Source organism: Austrofundulus limnaeus, unplaced genomic scaffold (genome assembly GCF_001266775.1).
Source record: "Austrofundulus limnaeus strain Quisiro unplaced genomic scaffold, Austrofundulus_limnaeus-1.0 Scaffold2, whole genome shotgun sequence".
NCBI classification, from domain to species: Eukaryota; Metazoa; Chordata; class Actinopteri; order Cyprinodontiformes; family Rivulidae; genus Austrofundulus; species Austrofundulus limnaeus.
In genome coordinates, this window is record NW_013952404.1 from 3,581,100 (window position 1) to 3,595,900 (window position 14,801).

Below are 14,801 nucleotides of genomic sequence, written 5' to 3' on the forward strand. Positions count from 1 at the left end.
ATATTTCAGTCACAAGTTTAAATATTTAGCTTGTTGTATGAATCATATGGTGAAAAACTGACTTTGAAAAATAAATCTGTTCTTTTTTTCTTATAAAAGGATAAATAAAACAAAAATATTTGTGGTAATTTTTGACTGTGTAACTTTACAAACGGCACCCTATACACTTACATGTTTGTTGTCTCTGCACAGATTCTGGTACCAGGCACCACCACCACCGCTCGGCTGACCGATCTGCTCGCAGACACTGACTACAATGTTGGAGTTATTCCCCTGTACAGCGATGGGGAAGGACCYGCCGCAAGTGATGATGGGAAGACACGTACGTTTCTGAGCTGAAACRTTTAAAGACGACGTTCGACTGAGACTGCCTTAAGTAACACAATTAATTTATATATCCTAGTGCCACGCAGCGGTCCGAGGAACATGCGGGTGTACGACCCCACTACCACCACTCTCTCCGTTAGCTGGGAGCCTGCAGACGGTCCAGTCAGTCAGTATCGCGTCAGTTGGGTCCCGAAGACAGGACAACAGGATGAAAACTACGTGAGCATGTTTTACCTTTTATTTTTTTTCCTTTTAAAGTAGAAGTTAACCAACAAAGAGCCATATTCTAGYCCTGAACAACCAGTTTCTAATGTCGCATTTCAAACGTCTTGCAGATGATGGTGACATCAAGCACAAACAATTTGATCCTGCAAAACCTGGACCCAGAAACAGATTATAATGTCAGAGTGACTGCAATGTATCCTGACGGGATCGGAGGAGAGATGGACAGAGATGGACGCACACGTATGACCTCTTAATTCATGCAAACAAACTTTAAACTATGGAAAACACTGGGATTCAGAGCATCTTGGTGAACCTTTGACTTGTTTCCTGCAGTGGGAATGCTTGGTCCCAGAAACTTGCGTGTTTCTGATGAGTGGTACACCCGTTTCAAGGTGGCCTGGGACCCTGCTCCCTCCAGGGTTGATGGATACAAGCTTATCTACCAGCCCGAGGGTACGAACAAGCTGTCATTTCATTCCATTAAATATTTCAAGCTCTTCTCTAAGYRTTGCATGATTTGAAGGCTTGTTTTGACATTTCWTTGTGCCTCATCAGGTACTGATGAGTCCATGGAGATCTTTGTTGGAGATGTGACCTCACACCAGCTGAATAACCTGRATCCTGGAACGACCTATGACCTGAAGGTGCTGGCCCAGTACAACACAGGCGTCAGCGCCCCTCTGGTTGGTCAAGGAACCACACGTAAGTTGATATCCTGTTAGCCTATTTGTGTTAGGAGCAGGACAAAGTGAACTAACGGTACTCTTGTTTATTTTTTAGTGTACCTAAATGTGACAGACTTGACCACCTACAACGTWGGCTTTGACTCTTTCTGCCTCCGATGGGCTCCTCACCGTGCAGCCACCTCCTACAGACTCAAAGTCAACCCATTCGACAGTATGAGCTTAACTCATTTTTACAATTTAGTRCCTAGTTTCTCCTTGATAGATCTGTTTGGTCCTGACGTTGTTGTGTCGTATTCATTTGCTCATAGTTTCAAAGAGAGGAGCTCAGGAAGTCACTGTGAGAGGCTCAGAGAGTACTTATTGCTTTGATGGCTTGAGTCCCGACACTCTTTACAATGCCACCGTGTACACCCAAACCCCCAACATGGAGGGGCCTGGAGTCAGCGTCAAGGAGAGAACATGTAAGAAAATGTCCTCTGGGACTGTTCACTACTAGAAAATATCCATTTCTCAGATGTATAATGTATTTTTACATTTACTGTATGGTTTTTTGTTTGGCGTTGCAGTGATGCAACCTACCATGGAGCCAACTGAGCCTCCCCCACCTCCTCCTCCAGCTTCAGTCCCACCTGCTTTAGATAGTGAGGAGAGCTCTAATTAAAGAAAATTTTATAAAAATGACCATTTCTTATCATCCAGATGAGCCATTAACACTGCTATCTGTGCAACAGTTTGTAAAGGTGCCAAGGCAGACCTCGTCTTCCTCATTGATGGCTCCTGGAGTATCGGAGATGACAGCTTCAACAAAGTCATCCAGTTTGTTACAAGCATGACTTCAGCGTTCGACGTCATCAGCCCCAGTGGCATGCAGGTACATTGCTTTGTGTCATTAATAATGTTTTTCTATATGCATGAACRTTAACTATAAGCCTTCTAATATTATTTTCTCCTTTTACAAACAGGTTGCATTTGTGCAGTTCAGCGACGACGCTAAGACTGAGTTCAAACTGAACACTTACCACGACAAGGGCGTCGCCCTGTCAGCTGTGAAATCAGTCCGCTACAGAGGAGGCAACACCAAGACCGGTAACCCGCTTAGTGAACTTAGCTTGTTAGCGGACTGATTCAGTAAGAGGTTTCGTTCTGAATTATGGTTCATCCTTCATCCAGGTGTTGCTCTGAAACACGTCTATGAAAAGGTGTTCACGTCAGACAGCGGCATGAGGAGAAAYGTCCCCAAAGTCTTGGTTGTTGTCACAGATGGACGGTCCCAAGACGACGTCAAGAAGAGTGCAGAGAAACTGCAACACTCTGGTATGTGTGGAATTACTCGTCACATCCATTTGGTTCACCACAACAATGGAATTGCTAGCTTCGAAATTTTCTCACCTACACTAGAGCTAACGCCTGTCGCTGATTATTTGTGAAAGCGTTTCGACATTCCAACAAGGCCTTCTGTGGTGTTTCAGCTCAACAATAGCCTTTGTTTATTTAGTTTATTGTGTGTTTTTTTTTTTTTTGCCTACAGGCTACAGTGTGTTTGTGGTCGGAGTGGCTGATGTTGACATGAGGGAGCTGACAGTTATTGGCAGCAAGCCCAGTGAGAGGCACGTGTTTGTTGTGGACGACTACGACGCTTTTGACAAAATCCAGGACAACCTGATCACTTTCATCTGTGAAACGGCCACATCCAGTAAGACAGAAGTTATTATATGTTGRATTTTGTCTTTTAGACGCTGGTTTTTTAAAGGAAAGCCGTTTCTCCAGATTAAACAGCCATAAATCAAATTATTCAAACTCTAATCTGTTTTTCCAACTCCTCCAAACGTCTTCCAGCTTGTCCTTTAATCTACATGAATGGATTCACCACACCTGGTAAGCACATGACTTCCTCTTATTGACATTGCTGAAAGGAATTTGTGTCTTTYGCAATCTCGGTTTGACTCTAGTTGTTTATTATTTCTAGGTTTCAGAATGCTGGATGCTTTCAACATCACAGACCGGACATTCGCTGGCATGAATGGCGTGTCTATGGAGCCTGGTTCCTTTAACAGCTTCATTGCCTACAGACTGCACAAAGATTCCTTCCTGAACCAGCCAACCAAGTAAGAACTGAAGCCAAACTGTGTTTGTGGGTGAAAACTTAGGGAGTGCAACTTTCATATTCATATCGTCATGCAAAGACATTATCTTTTGAGGGATTTCTACAGTGGCATRAGCCAACTACTTATCATTTATTTCAGAAAAACAAAAAACAAAAAAAAAATAGATTTAGCCTCTTTTGGGTCACATTTAACTGATGTCATGCAATTAGAGCTCCTTATAAAGCTGAAYCACATTGATTTGTTTCATTAATATGTTTATAATGCTGCAGATTTTGCATGTGTGAGTACAACCACTGATCAAATGCAGGCTAATGGAAACACTTTGAACAAATGCAGTCTGGAGGAGATAGAAAATGATTTCCGTGTGGCTGCAATTGAGAYAAAATTGAGTAGAAATTGTTTGCAGCCAGTGTGACGAACTGAATTTTGTGTTTTATTGCATCAAGGTTTGATCTAATGTTGGTCTTATAATGAAATGTTRCAGCTGATACTGTGAGGAGAGCTTGGTTTTGACTGTATGTTTTCAATTTTTAAAAGGGAGATCCATCCAGATGGTCTTCCCCCATCTTACACCATCATCCTGCTCTTCCGCCTCCTCCCTGACACACCGTCTGAACCTTTTGACCTCTGGCAGATTGCTGACAAAAACAACAACCCTGAGGTCGGGGTCACCATGAACCGTAAGTTTCTAYCATCGGCTCCTGTTTTTCTGATAACACTCAAATAACTTAAATAACTACACCTTATAACCCTACTTAATCATTAATAAATGGATATTTTCACTTGATTCATACTTAAGGTATAAATTAACAGATTTATTAATATTTTACCCATAAATGCTAATAACTACCTAACCCAACATACTCAAGCAAGTATGAATTATCTTTAATGAYGTTTTCAAGGTTAAAGAACCATTYATTAATGAKTAKGTAAGGCTAAATAAGGKGTAGTTACTATAAAGTGTTACCATTTTTTGTTTTATTATCCCTGAAAGATAAAGGTGGGCAAAACATTTTGTCCCTGTTAGTTTGTGTAACTGATATTACCATAAATGTTGGACAAATTTAAATAAATGTTGCAGAAAGTAATAACTGGAAGCCAATCAGTTGACTTGATTCAGATTCAAGATGGCTGCCACACAAAACGACTACATCTCAGTCAATTTTACAGATACTGAGCTGTGGTTTTCTGTGGTAGTAGCTGAGAGTCACTCGAAACATACTGGAAGCAGGATGTATCACTTCAGTTTGTGCACAAAGGTTTTTGTTGTTTAACCAAAATGGCTTAAACTTTTGTCATTTCTAAGCATAAACTAATCTACATCTAAAAGTCTGGCATGAAAGACAGYGGGTGATTTGCATTCATTTGTCATTTGTCAGTTTTGTTCTTAGCGGATTTCAAAAAAGAAACACGACTGACTTTAATCTACCGCTCTCAGTTTGAAATTGGATTTGCTTAGATTTTTTTTATTCTTTGGTAGAAATCCTTAAGTAAACATTTGTTTAATGACTGTGCCACGAGGAAAAGTTTGAGAAAAACGTTATAAAACTTGCAAGCTTAGCCATTCTCTAAAACCATGTTTCCTTATAGYCCTGAAATCTGCGTGCATCTTTAGACACTGTCATTAAATATTTCTCCTTTCAGCTTCCAGCCAGACTGTCACTTTCTACAACAAGGACACCCGAGGAGAGATTCAGAAAGCTGTGTTTAATGAAGCCCAAGCAAAGCGAGTGTTCCATGGGAGCTTCCACAAGGTAAACAAACCGCACGACCCCGACAGAGACCTTTATCTGATTTTTTCAAAGGTTCACTCTCTGAGGACAATTGAGGGATTTATATACTGTTTACATTCTTTCTCCTTTCACATATATTTATTTTACATTCTTTTATATTTTCTCTGTGAGGCTCTTCCGCCTCATTTAATCTGCCTGAATTATCCTTTAAAGTGAASTTCTGACAAAGACTCCACGCTATGAAGCCGTTTTGTATTACGTTCAAAGTCTCTCTGCTTTCAATCAAGTCAGTCAGTTCGCTGTCAGAGATTTTTGGCGCCATTCATTTTTCTATTTTTATGGTTTGATATTTAAGCTTTGTTTTATTTAGTTCAGGAACTTAATGTGATTTATGGAGCTTTGAAGGCCATAAATAAGTTTCAAGAGCAGCGGGAGGAATATTCTGATGCCTCGGTGGTTTGATTGTTCGGTTACAGACTGGAGACTGTTCTGGCAGATTTTTTAGTGGATTTCAAAACGACAAAAATAGTCCTGAAATAAAATCAGCTCTAATTTCAAACGAGAAGTATCGAATTCTAAGATTGTATCTTCAAGTTTGTTTTCTTTAGAGACACAAAAAGGGTTTTAGGCACAAAGATGATAAATGATTTTTAATTAATTGAAAGTAAAAGTGTTTTTAGAAATACAAACACATCATGTTCAGTAAGATGGAAATAATTTCTCCTAACGTGTCTGAACGTGCCTGAACATGTGCCCGTTTGTTGGTCTGTTAATATTTCCAAATCACTGGATATCATTTGAAGTCAACCTGATTTACAATGCAGCCACAGCTAATTGACCTTAGCAAACAAAAAAAATGGTTTTAACTCAGTCAATACTACAGATTTTAAGTTAAAATCTGGTTTGGTTGTAGTTGAGGCACATCCTCAAAAGATACTTTGGGCACAAACAAATTACTTCAAGGAATGCTACTTTRATTATTTTAAGAGATAGACTGACAAACAATAAATTACTTTTCAAGCGATGWGACAAAACTTTCATCTAACTTGTATTATTTTTTTGAAAAGACTTGTGTTTTCCTTTGTCAGCTAAACCACTTTATTGGAGCCTTATGCTCAGAGACTGCAGCCGTTTGGTTTCCCACAGGATGAAAAGTAACATCAAATGTCTCCATGTACAATTCAAAGAGGCAGAGAGCAGAACATATCTTTTGTWATGTATCAGCACAGCGGGGTGTGGATCGTACAACAATAGTACAGAACATTTCTATACAGGCCTGGAATGTCTYGAGTTAGAAATCACCTTTTTTCTCAAAACTGCATTTGACGCCACGAATGGCTGCCATTTTCTCTCTAATTCTGAGTTTATAAAAACGAGCCCATTTTAATCAGCAACCTCAAAGTTCATCCTTTTCGTACTGAGGGACGCATTGGCTCACAGATCAGAGTGACTTTCCAGTTTGACCATTTAACTAATTTTGAGGTGACTTTATGAGTCGAAATTGGAAGGTTTTGGCTCCGTTTTTGATGTAAATGACATCATTTTGTTTATGCTGGTCTAGTTGGAGAACAGATCTGTGTGTTTGTGTTCTCAGCCTGTGGCCATGGAGGAGACTGGAGTCTGAATGTGCTTTGGGTGGCTAGTTTGTGGTGCGGTAGATGAGCTGGCGGGTCCGCAGCGGTCTACCTAGCTGCTTATTTGTTGGTCTTTTCAGTAAGTGCCGCCGCTGCCTGCGGTGATGGTGTGAGTTTGCATGTTGTCGGTGGTTTTCTGAAACTTCTAGGCTTTTTCAGAGCAACCTCAGTGTTGTGTCTGTTCTGAAATCTCTCCAATAGGGATGAGCGCTGTTGAAAGACATAACTCCTTGYTGCAGATAAGATATCTGAAGTTGAAGCTTTGCCTGGTAGCTGATCCTGAAATAACTTCTGGCCTGAATATCTGTTCAAATATCACACAGTGTAAGGTCAGAGAGTACATCCAGATATGTTTCGAACTAGTTATTAAAGTGACCATGGTTGGAAAGCCTGTGGTATACCGCCAATCATGACATGTTGGAAAGCTCTCAAAGATGTCTGCTGCTGCCTACTCACTGACCCAATGGGGAATCCTCTCCCACAAAAAAATGGTGTGAGTTCCTGTGAGAGAAAATTTCCTACAATGACTAATTTTTTGTTCAGAGACAGAGTTCATTTGCAGAAAGCCTGACCTTGTAAGTCCCACTTGTATTTAGCTCATTTAAGCCAGCTGTGGATGAATGTACATAAGCAAAGTTCAGAATTCCTTSAAGACGTTTCCTCGAGTTCTTTGTTGGTGCGATGGACCCGTAGCCACATTGTTCGCTGACCACGCTCCTCCTCTTTGTCTTGGCAGCTTTCATCAATACTTGAATAAATCACATTTTCTCAGCTTAGCCAAAGTATTCTTACTAAAACTAAAATTTATGACAAGAATACGGGAAATTATATATTTAATTTTCCTACCAAGAAAAAATAAATCCAATTGTCCGTTTGCATGTGTCATATTAGAAACACGAGCTTCCCTTTCAGGGAGAAAGATGAGAGCTCAGAATTTATCTCAGCATTGTTTACATTAATATTTATCTTTGATTATATTCTCACCATTCATTTGTTTTTTTCTTTCAAACAAAAACAAACTAAATCATTGTTTTTTTGTATTTATGTAGTAGAAAAGCCTGAAATTCACCATATTTAGGTTCCAAGTCTTTCAAGGCTTAGAACTGTAAGCAATGAAGGATGAGTAAAGGTAGAGCCAAGAACAATAAAATCTTCTGTAATTGGAATCTGAGATAGTGTTAACCCTTTAGAGTACACTAAAAGAAGTAATGAAATTTATCCATTTGGACCATCTCCAACACAACAACCATCAGGGAACAGTRAAAGCTAGTTCTCCCAAAGCTTTATTTTCCACTGACTTAAGTGTTTTTATTGGGTTTACTYGCTGGTCAGTGAGGTAATATGTACATGGTCATAATTTGCCACCTCAATGTATCATCCAAAGTTGTTTCGGTAAGCCCTCAAGAGCATCATCTTATTTGACATCGTTGCCAGGACCCTCTGATAAATGGCACCCTTTTTGCTTGTGGTCCACCAGATGGTTTGTTCTGATGCCAAGGAAGTAGACTGTAATTTTGTGAATGGTTGCCAGGAACTATGGCCTAGTCTGTGGTTGGTGTAGCGTTGGAGAAAAAAAATGGTAGCTTGCTTTTTCCCCCCTGACATAAAGAAAAGCTTGTTTGACTGTTGAGCAGAGGAAAATGTGCAACTGCTAAAGGAAAGTATGGAAAGTGTAGGACTTTTGATGGCAAGCCACAGAAGATATTGTTTCAAGATGTAGAGCTTTTTTTATTTWAATTTTTTGCAGGAAACCTAAGAATTTGGCACCTTTTCATTCTGTTGTTATATAATCGCAAACTACCTTGGAAAGACAACTGTAGCGCATTTATTTTTATATGGTTCAGCATCTGAAGAGACATAAAATAATGTTCTCTTGCCAAATCAGCAATCTCTTGAGAGGAATCAAGTCTGTTAACAAAGGTTTGCAAAAGGAGCTCAGTTAAAAAGTCTCATGGAAGCACTTTTTAAAAGAATTTTCATTGTGCTTTTAAGTGCAAGCGTGCCTTTTCTGAGGACGGAGAATGCCAAGCACATCTTTTTAAAATTTCCAATGTTCTCAGTGCCGTCTGCCAGACAATTGTGCTGCAATAAATTTGGCAGAGATTTTTTTTTTACAAGGACAAGAATGTGTCGTTAAAAGTGCCCCTCTCTCCATCTTCTCCCTCCTCCAGATGCACATCACCGTCTCCCCTGAGAAAGTCAAGCTGCACGTGGATTGCATGGAGGTGGCAGAGAAGCCCATCAAGGAGGCCAACAACATCACGGTGGAGGGCTACGAAGTGCTCGGCAAGATGGTCAAGTCTGCCGGTTCAAAGAGGACTTCTGCACCGGTGAGYAGCAGGAGAGGTCAAAGTGGTTGAAAATGCCTGTGGAGATATTCAGAAATGYTGCCCAGTTTTCAGTTTCATCTGAAATAAAAAATCCACTTCAACGTTCTCCTGTTTTTTTTTTTTTCCTGTTGTGTAGTTCCAGCTCCAGATGTTCGATATTGTCTGCAGCTTGAGCTGGATCAGCCGGGACAAATGCTGCGAGCTGCCAGCCACGGTGAGTGGCACCTCAGATTCAGAGACGAGTCAGAAAAGATGCGATGTTTTAAATTAATGAGTGCCACGATTTTTGCTCATGTTCTTTTTGTGAAACATGAAATTTAGTTTTAGTTGTTATTTAAAACAACTATGATCTCACTGCAGCCTGAAGGCCATGCGCCGGCATGTGGTTAAGTGAAACTAGACAATAAGTTGGGGAAAAAAAGTAGCTCAAATGAACTGAAAAGAGAACTGTTTCTGGTGTAATTTAGCTAATTTAACCATTTTCAGCATGAATACAAGTCTTTGGAATGGCACAGCAGACGGTAAATGGCATTCACTTACATTCAGTTTGATAAATACAGGATGCCTGCAAATTTAGTCCAATTACGAGCAATTCATCTGTAATTTGCTTCAGATATTAATACATCACATCAATGATTGCAGCGTTACGTAGCTCATTATGTTAATGACTCTCATTCAGAAACGTGCTGGAGGTCTGCAGCTACAGAAAACTCCACTCGATCTTGTTGCGAATCCTATTTTAGGCCCAGCTCCCTTGGGATGTTTGAAATGGAAACATCAGCAAAGTAAAAAAAAAGTTTTCCAGGACAAAGTGGGAAAATAAATGTCTGAACATTTTGTCCATCATCATTAGGCACAAATCTTGACCCATTGCATGAACATGTATCATCAGGCTTTTTTTGTTGTTATTTTTTCCAGAGAGATGAGGCAAAGTGTCCATCCCTTCCCCACTCCTGTACCTGCACACAGGACAGCATCGGCCCCCAGGGACCTCCTGGACCTTCGGTAAAAACCAGATATCACTGCTTCTCATCTGTCTTCACATAATAAAATTGTTTTATCAGAGGCCTTGGGTGGTTTGAAGAAGATGATGATAAAGCCATGCTGTTGTATTCTAGAGTTACAGTGAAGCCACAGTTTGGGTTTGAACTTTAAGGGGCAGAGGACGGTCTTTTTTWAAAAAAGGGAAGAGTTTATTTCTCCCCATCTGGAAAGAACCATTAAGGATCAAACCGACATCCTGCAAATAAATGTGGGCTCAGGGACGTGTGTCAAAAGATAAATACCTGTTGAGAAACAACTATTAAAAAAAGAAATCTGGAATATGCATATTCAGTCAGTTCACTTAGGATTTCTTAATGCTTGAAGGTTTAGGGGGTTTGGGCTCTGCTTCTGTTCTGTTCACTCCATATTTCTGGTTCCTCTCTTCTCCAGGGCGCACCAGGATCTAAAGGACCTCGAGGAGATACAGGATCACCTGGCAACCCCGTGAGTCAAACTTCACATCATGCTCTAACCACGACAGGCTTTGCTTTCACACGTCCTCAATATCTATTATRGGTAATTAGAGGGCGTTAAAAGGTCCAACTCTGAGAGTTTAAATATGTCAGCAGCCGTGTTAGCAAATTGCCCACATCTGAAATCAGTTAACACCTGAATATTTTCCCACCACTAGATTTAGAGGAGGCTCGTGTCAAACGCTTCAAAGCATCGCTACCCAGAAGTTTTATTGTGAAACGATGAACTGTTGCTGATTAGGTTTATTATTTTGYTGTTATATTCAATCTAAAAGTTGTGGTGTTGTAACACATTAGTGATTTGGTTTGTTCAATGCTGCAGGGTGGAATGGGTCCACGTGGTGAACCAGGGCTCCCAGGCTCATTAGGACCACCAGGTCCTCAAGGCCCTAATGGACTTTCTCTGCCCGGACCACCTGTAAGTTAAAAGAGAAACGCTGTCAGTGTTTGAATTGATTTAGATGCTGCAGACTTTGTCCTTCTCTCACCTTCTGATTAGAGCTTATATATGWGTGGGAGTGTGGTCTGTGTGGAAGTTGTAGAGTGGCTGATGTAATCTCTGCTGCTCCAGTGAGAGGGGTCTCTAACAAACGTCAAAACCCATTACAGTACACTCCTCTTTTCTTTCAGACAGACAGCTAGACTATCAATTCTTTGGAGTTCTTATAAAAATGTGGCATCCATTACAATAACAGTGAGAATGATGAAGACCATAGCTGACTGCAAACCTCTCATCTCCCTCTCCCTCCTCCTCAGGGGAGCCCAGGACCAAAGGGAGATCGCGGAGACCCAGGCATTCCTGGCCTGCAAGTAAGTACCCCTTTCTCATTTGTGGTTTATGGACAGGAAATGGAAGAGCAGTGTTTCTTCTGGATCCTGAACTCTGTCCAACAACCAGACTGAGGGTGGTTTAACATCGTCAGGGGGGCCGGTACTCTAAAACCATCCTGCTGATTGACAAACCGTAGAAGGGCACTGATGCAGTTAAACTGTTATAAAACATGGACTCGTGTTACTGACGGAGGGTGAGACATGTCCTTCTCCATGCCTGAAGGAGACTGAAGCTAAAGCCATATTTACTTTATATGAAATTTATACACATTCTTGGTATCTGTGTCTGAAAGAAAGCTGAGCTTTTTTTTTTTTTTACAATGTGTGGGAATTATTAGATGGAAGGGAAAGTTTTTATGTGGGATTGCATTACAAAGCTATCTTGCTGACGTCATTCACCCGACTCCCACCATTCAGCTGGATCAGCAGTGGCTGGTTACTCTGAGCTCAGAATGATCAAATATGGAAGAATGAACTATTCTTTTAAACTTATGAGACGCAGGAGACATTCCCCCAGTTTTTACAAGCAAAAYATGTCATTATATTTGGCCAAATAGGTTGGAAATTATTTTCTGTATGTTCAACGTCAGCAGTGGGTTTAGGGAGCAACATAAAAGTCCAGCTTGTGGTGCTGCTCACTGTTTGATCAAGTATGTGTGATTTTTTTTTCCCAGGGTCCTCCTGGGCCACGAGGTCCATTGGGCCCTGTTGGACCAAGCGGAGCACGGGTAAGCTCTAACTCTAAGCCTATACAATGAACTTCAAAGYCTTTAAAATGGATCCAGCTCATGTCTTAAATGGGATTTCTCTTTTTGAAAATAAACCTATCTTGGTTTGAGTGTTTTATCAGCAGCAGTAATAGTTCTATTACTTAATTTGAAAAGACAGACTTAAGGCAAAACCAAACTTCAGTATTGACAATGATGTATTACTCTGACAGAGTCTCCTGGGAGCTGTAAGTCATGTCTGACAGTGTGTTGTTTCTATTTAGGGGCCACCAGGAAAGGAGGGACAAGCTGGACCCAGAGGCCCAMCAGGGCCCATGGTGAGTGTCTATGAGCGCCAAAGAAATACGGCTCACGAAAAGAAAAAAAATGCATGCTTTATTTTCCCGATACATTATACATATCTGCAACAATTACTCCTCTGGCTCCAGATTTCCACTCTGCTAGAACGGCACATAAAAACCAGACCGGGTCCCCCACAGTTGCGAAAGTGATGCATGCATCCCTCATTTTCCGTTTTCTGCGGTTTGCGGAGGTCTGATTCTGCTTAAGCCAGCCATCGTGTTAACAGGCAACCTGCCAGCATAGAGAGTGCGGTCTATAGCATCCTGAGTGCTACAGGAGCCATTAGGGTGATGGTTTGTGTTGGRGTGTACATGCATCCTGCTTGTACTGCTGTCGTGCATGTGTTTCCATCTCTGTTCTACTGTTCTTGGCAGCCTTTGCCCCCCCGCCCCCCCACAATCCCTGCAGATGTCAAAGCTCAAATCCAAACTTTGACGCTTGTTTTACAACCATTAACTGAGAACAGGAGTCAAACACTGCAGTCACTTTTTTCTCCCTGAATGCTAATTACATAAACAGAACGTTTTGGGCAAATTTCTCCTCTTTTTTTTCAGGGAAGCCCTGGAAATCCTGGTGTACCCGGAATTACCGGAAAACCAGGGAAACAAGGAGATCCAGGAAACCAAGTATGTGTTATATTATGAGAAACAGATCTATGATAAGATAATAACAATGTTTAGAAAAAGGGTCAAAGCTGGCTCTAACTTCTCTTTTTTACCCCCAAACAGGGACCGATTGGCCCTAAAGGAGAAAAAGGAGAGAGGGTATGTTTTTATCAGACTTTTACACACAGTATATCATGGCTGAGCAAAGAATTCCTCTCCTCATGAAACTGTCTTTGATTCCCAGGGAGACTTTGCATCCCAGAACATGATGCGTTCCATTGCCAGACAAGTTTGTGAACAGCTTGTGAGCAGTGAGTGAAACTTCTTTTGAGCCTCTGGAAATTTTAACGTTCCCTGAAAYGGACAGCTCACCCTAATCTGTCTGAATTTGTCCTGTGATTGCAGGCCAGATGAGCAGAATTGACGTTATGCTCAACCAGATACCTTCCGGATATCGCAGCAACTCTCCAGGRCCACCCGGTCCTGCTGGTCCTCCTGGTGCCCAGGGAGCCCGAGGAGAGCCTGGCCAAACTGGGAGACCTGGCTTCCCCGGAAACCCTGGATTACCTGGAAGTCARGGAGAAAGAGGTGCGTATTTTCTTCTTTTAAGCAGGAATGCATGACTGAACAGGGTGAAAGTCAATCTAGACTGCWCTACTCCAACTTTAGGGTTTAAAGCATTATTCAGGCCCTGTCTTCCAATCAGTTACTGTGTAAAATGATGCTTGCACTAAAAATACCAACAATGATGAGTTTTTTCATGTTTCAACCCCTTAATAGCTTAGTCACTATTATGCTTTAGAAAGATTAATTGAGAAAAAAACAGGCAAATATGCTGAATAATAATAATAATAATAAAACAAGCTTAGTGGAATCATACTTTTTCTTTAGATATTTACTTTTTTCCAGACACTAATAACTGCTGCTAAAACCCAATTTATCTGTCTAAGACCAATTTTTTTTCTGAATTTTCAGGTTTGCCAGGAGATAAGGGAGAGAGAGGATCTCCTGGAGATGGTATCAGAGGACAAAGAGGCCCACCCGGACCACCAGGTAACACAAGTTCTCATATTTCCCAAATAAGAAAGTCAATTTGTAACTGAATATTTAATCGCAACAGGGCCAAGAAGTCAACCAGCTTAAAGTTTTGTGGTAAATGTTGTCCTCCAAAAGCTAAATCCAATAATGCCGGACTTCCACCTTTCAATTTTACCCATAAAACATATTTTCATCGTGTCAACAACTTCGCCTATTTGTGGTCCCATTAGTCAACTTCAAAATGACAGATTCCAGCCTGGACTTTAATTCTTCTTCAGTACACGTGACTTTCATTTGTGTAGCGGAGCTACATAAACACTTTGGCATGAAGCCAAGCAAAGTCCCAAATCTTTACGGTCTGAAAGATTTATGTCAGGTGTATTTCCTGCTTTTTCTCTCGGTGGCAATTGATGTATTTCTGGTCATTATTAGGAAGTAAGGGGTTAAGACAACCTTTTCTCCATCATAACTCAAAGTCATAAAGCTTCTAAAGTGTTTTGTGTAAAGATTTCCTTTTCTTTGGGAACTGATGACAGAGCGACAGGAAGTTTCTGCTCCACAACACCAAACAATGACAAGCCTGTTTCTGAATGAAGTGAGAAAATCTGAACCAATGGGAGGACGTCCATTCTCCTGACTAAGTGTGTGTGTTTGTGTGTGTGTGTGTGTGTGTGTGTGTGTGTGTGTGTGTGTGTGTGTG

At 41.0% G+C, this 14,801-nt stretch overlaps 1 protein-coding gene across 4 annotated transcripts in view; it reads left to right on the forward strand.

Annotated features, from left to right (window-relative positions):
- The window catches only part of col12a1a (collagen, type XII, alpha 1a), a 54,065-nt gene that overhangs the window by 34,667 nt on the left and 4,597 nt on the right, over positions 1–14,801 (forward strand). For all 4 annotated transcript variants that reach the window (XM_014011180.1, XM_014011164.1, XM_014011173.1 and 1 more), the window contains 29 exons: positions 193–322; positions 404–546; positions 663–792; positions 886–1,005; positions 1,108–1,254; positions 1,333–1,449; positions 1,547–1,699; positions 1,805–1,879; positions 1,970–2,109; positions 2,201–2,324; positions 2,409–2,552; positions 2,767–2,931; positions 3,075–3,113; positions 3,205–3,343; positions 3,881–4,023; positions 4,988–5,097; positions 8,882–9,040; positions 9,177–9,254; positions 9,959–10,045; positions 10,475–10,528; positions 10,880–10,975; positions 11,314–11,367; positions 12,063–12,116; positions 12,380–12,433; positions 13,013–13,084; positions 13,187–13,222; positions 13,308–13,374; positions 13,469–13,651; positions 14,039–14,116. In XM_014011180.1, coding sequence (XP_013866634.1) covers positions 193–322; positions 404–546; positions 663–792; positions 886–1,005; positions 1,108–1,254; positions 1,333–1,449; positions 1,547–1,699; positions 1,805–1,879; positions 1,970–2,109; positions 2,201–2,324; positions 2,409–2,552; positions 2,767–2,931; positions 3,075–3,113; positions 3,205–3,343; positions 3,881–4,023; positions 4,988–5,097; positions 8,882–9,040; positions 9,177–9,254; positions 9,959–10,045; positions 10,475–10,528; positions 10,880–10,975; positions 11,314–11,367; positions 12,063–12,116; positions 12,380–12,433; positions 13,013–13,084; positions 13,187–13,222; positions 13,308–13,374; positions 13,469–13,651; positions 14,039–14,116 — 3,091 coding nt within the window. The remainder of the gene's footprint in view (positions 1–192; positions 323–403; positions 547–662; positions 793–885; positions 1,006–1,107; positions 1,255–1,332; positions 1,450–1,546; positions 1,700–1,804; positions 1,880–1,969; positions 2,110–2,200; positions 2,325–2,408; positions 2,553–2,766; positions 2,932–3,074; positions 3,114–3,204; positions 3,344–3,880; positions 4,024–4,987; positions 5,098–8,881; positions 9,041–9,176; positions 9,255–9,958; positions 10,046–10,474; positions 10,529–10,879; positions 10,976–11,313; positions 11,368–12,062; positions 12,117–12,379; positions 12,434–13,012; positions 13,085–13,186; positions 13,223–13,307; positions 13,375–13,468; positions 13,652–14,038; positions 14,117–14,801) is intronic.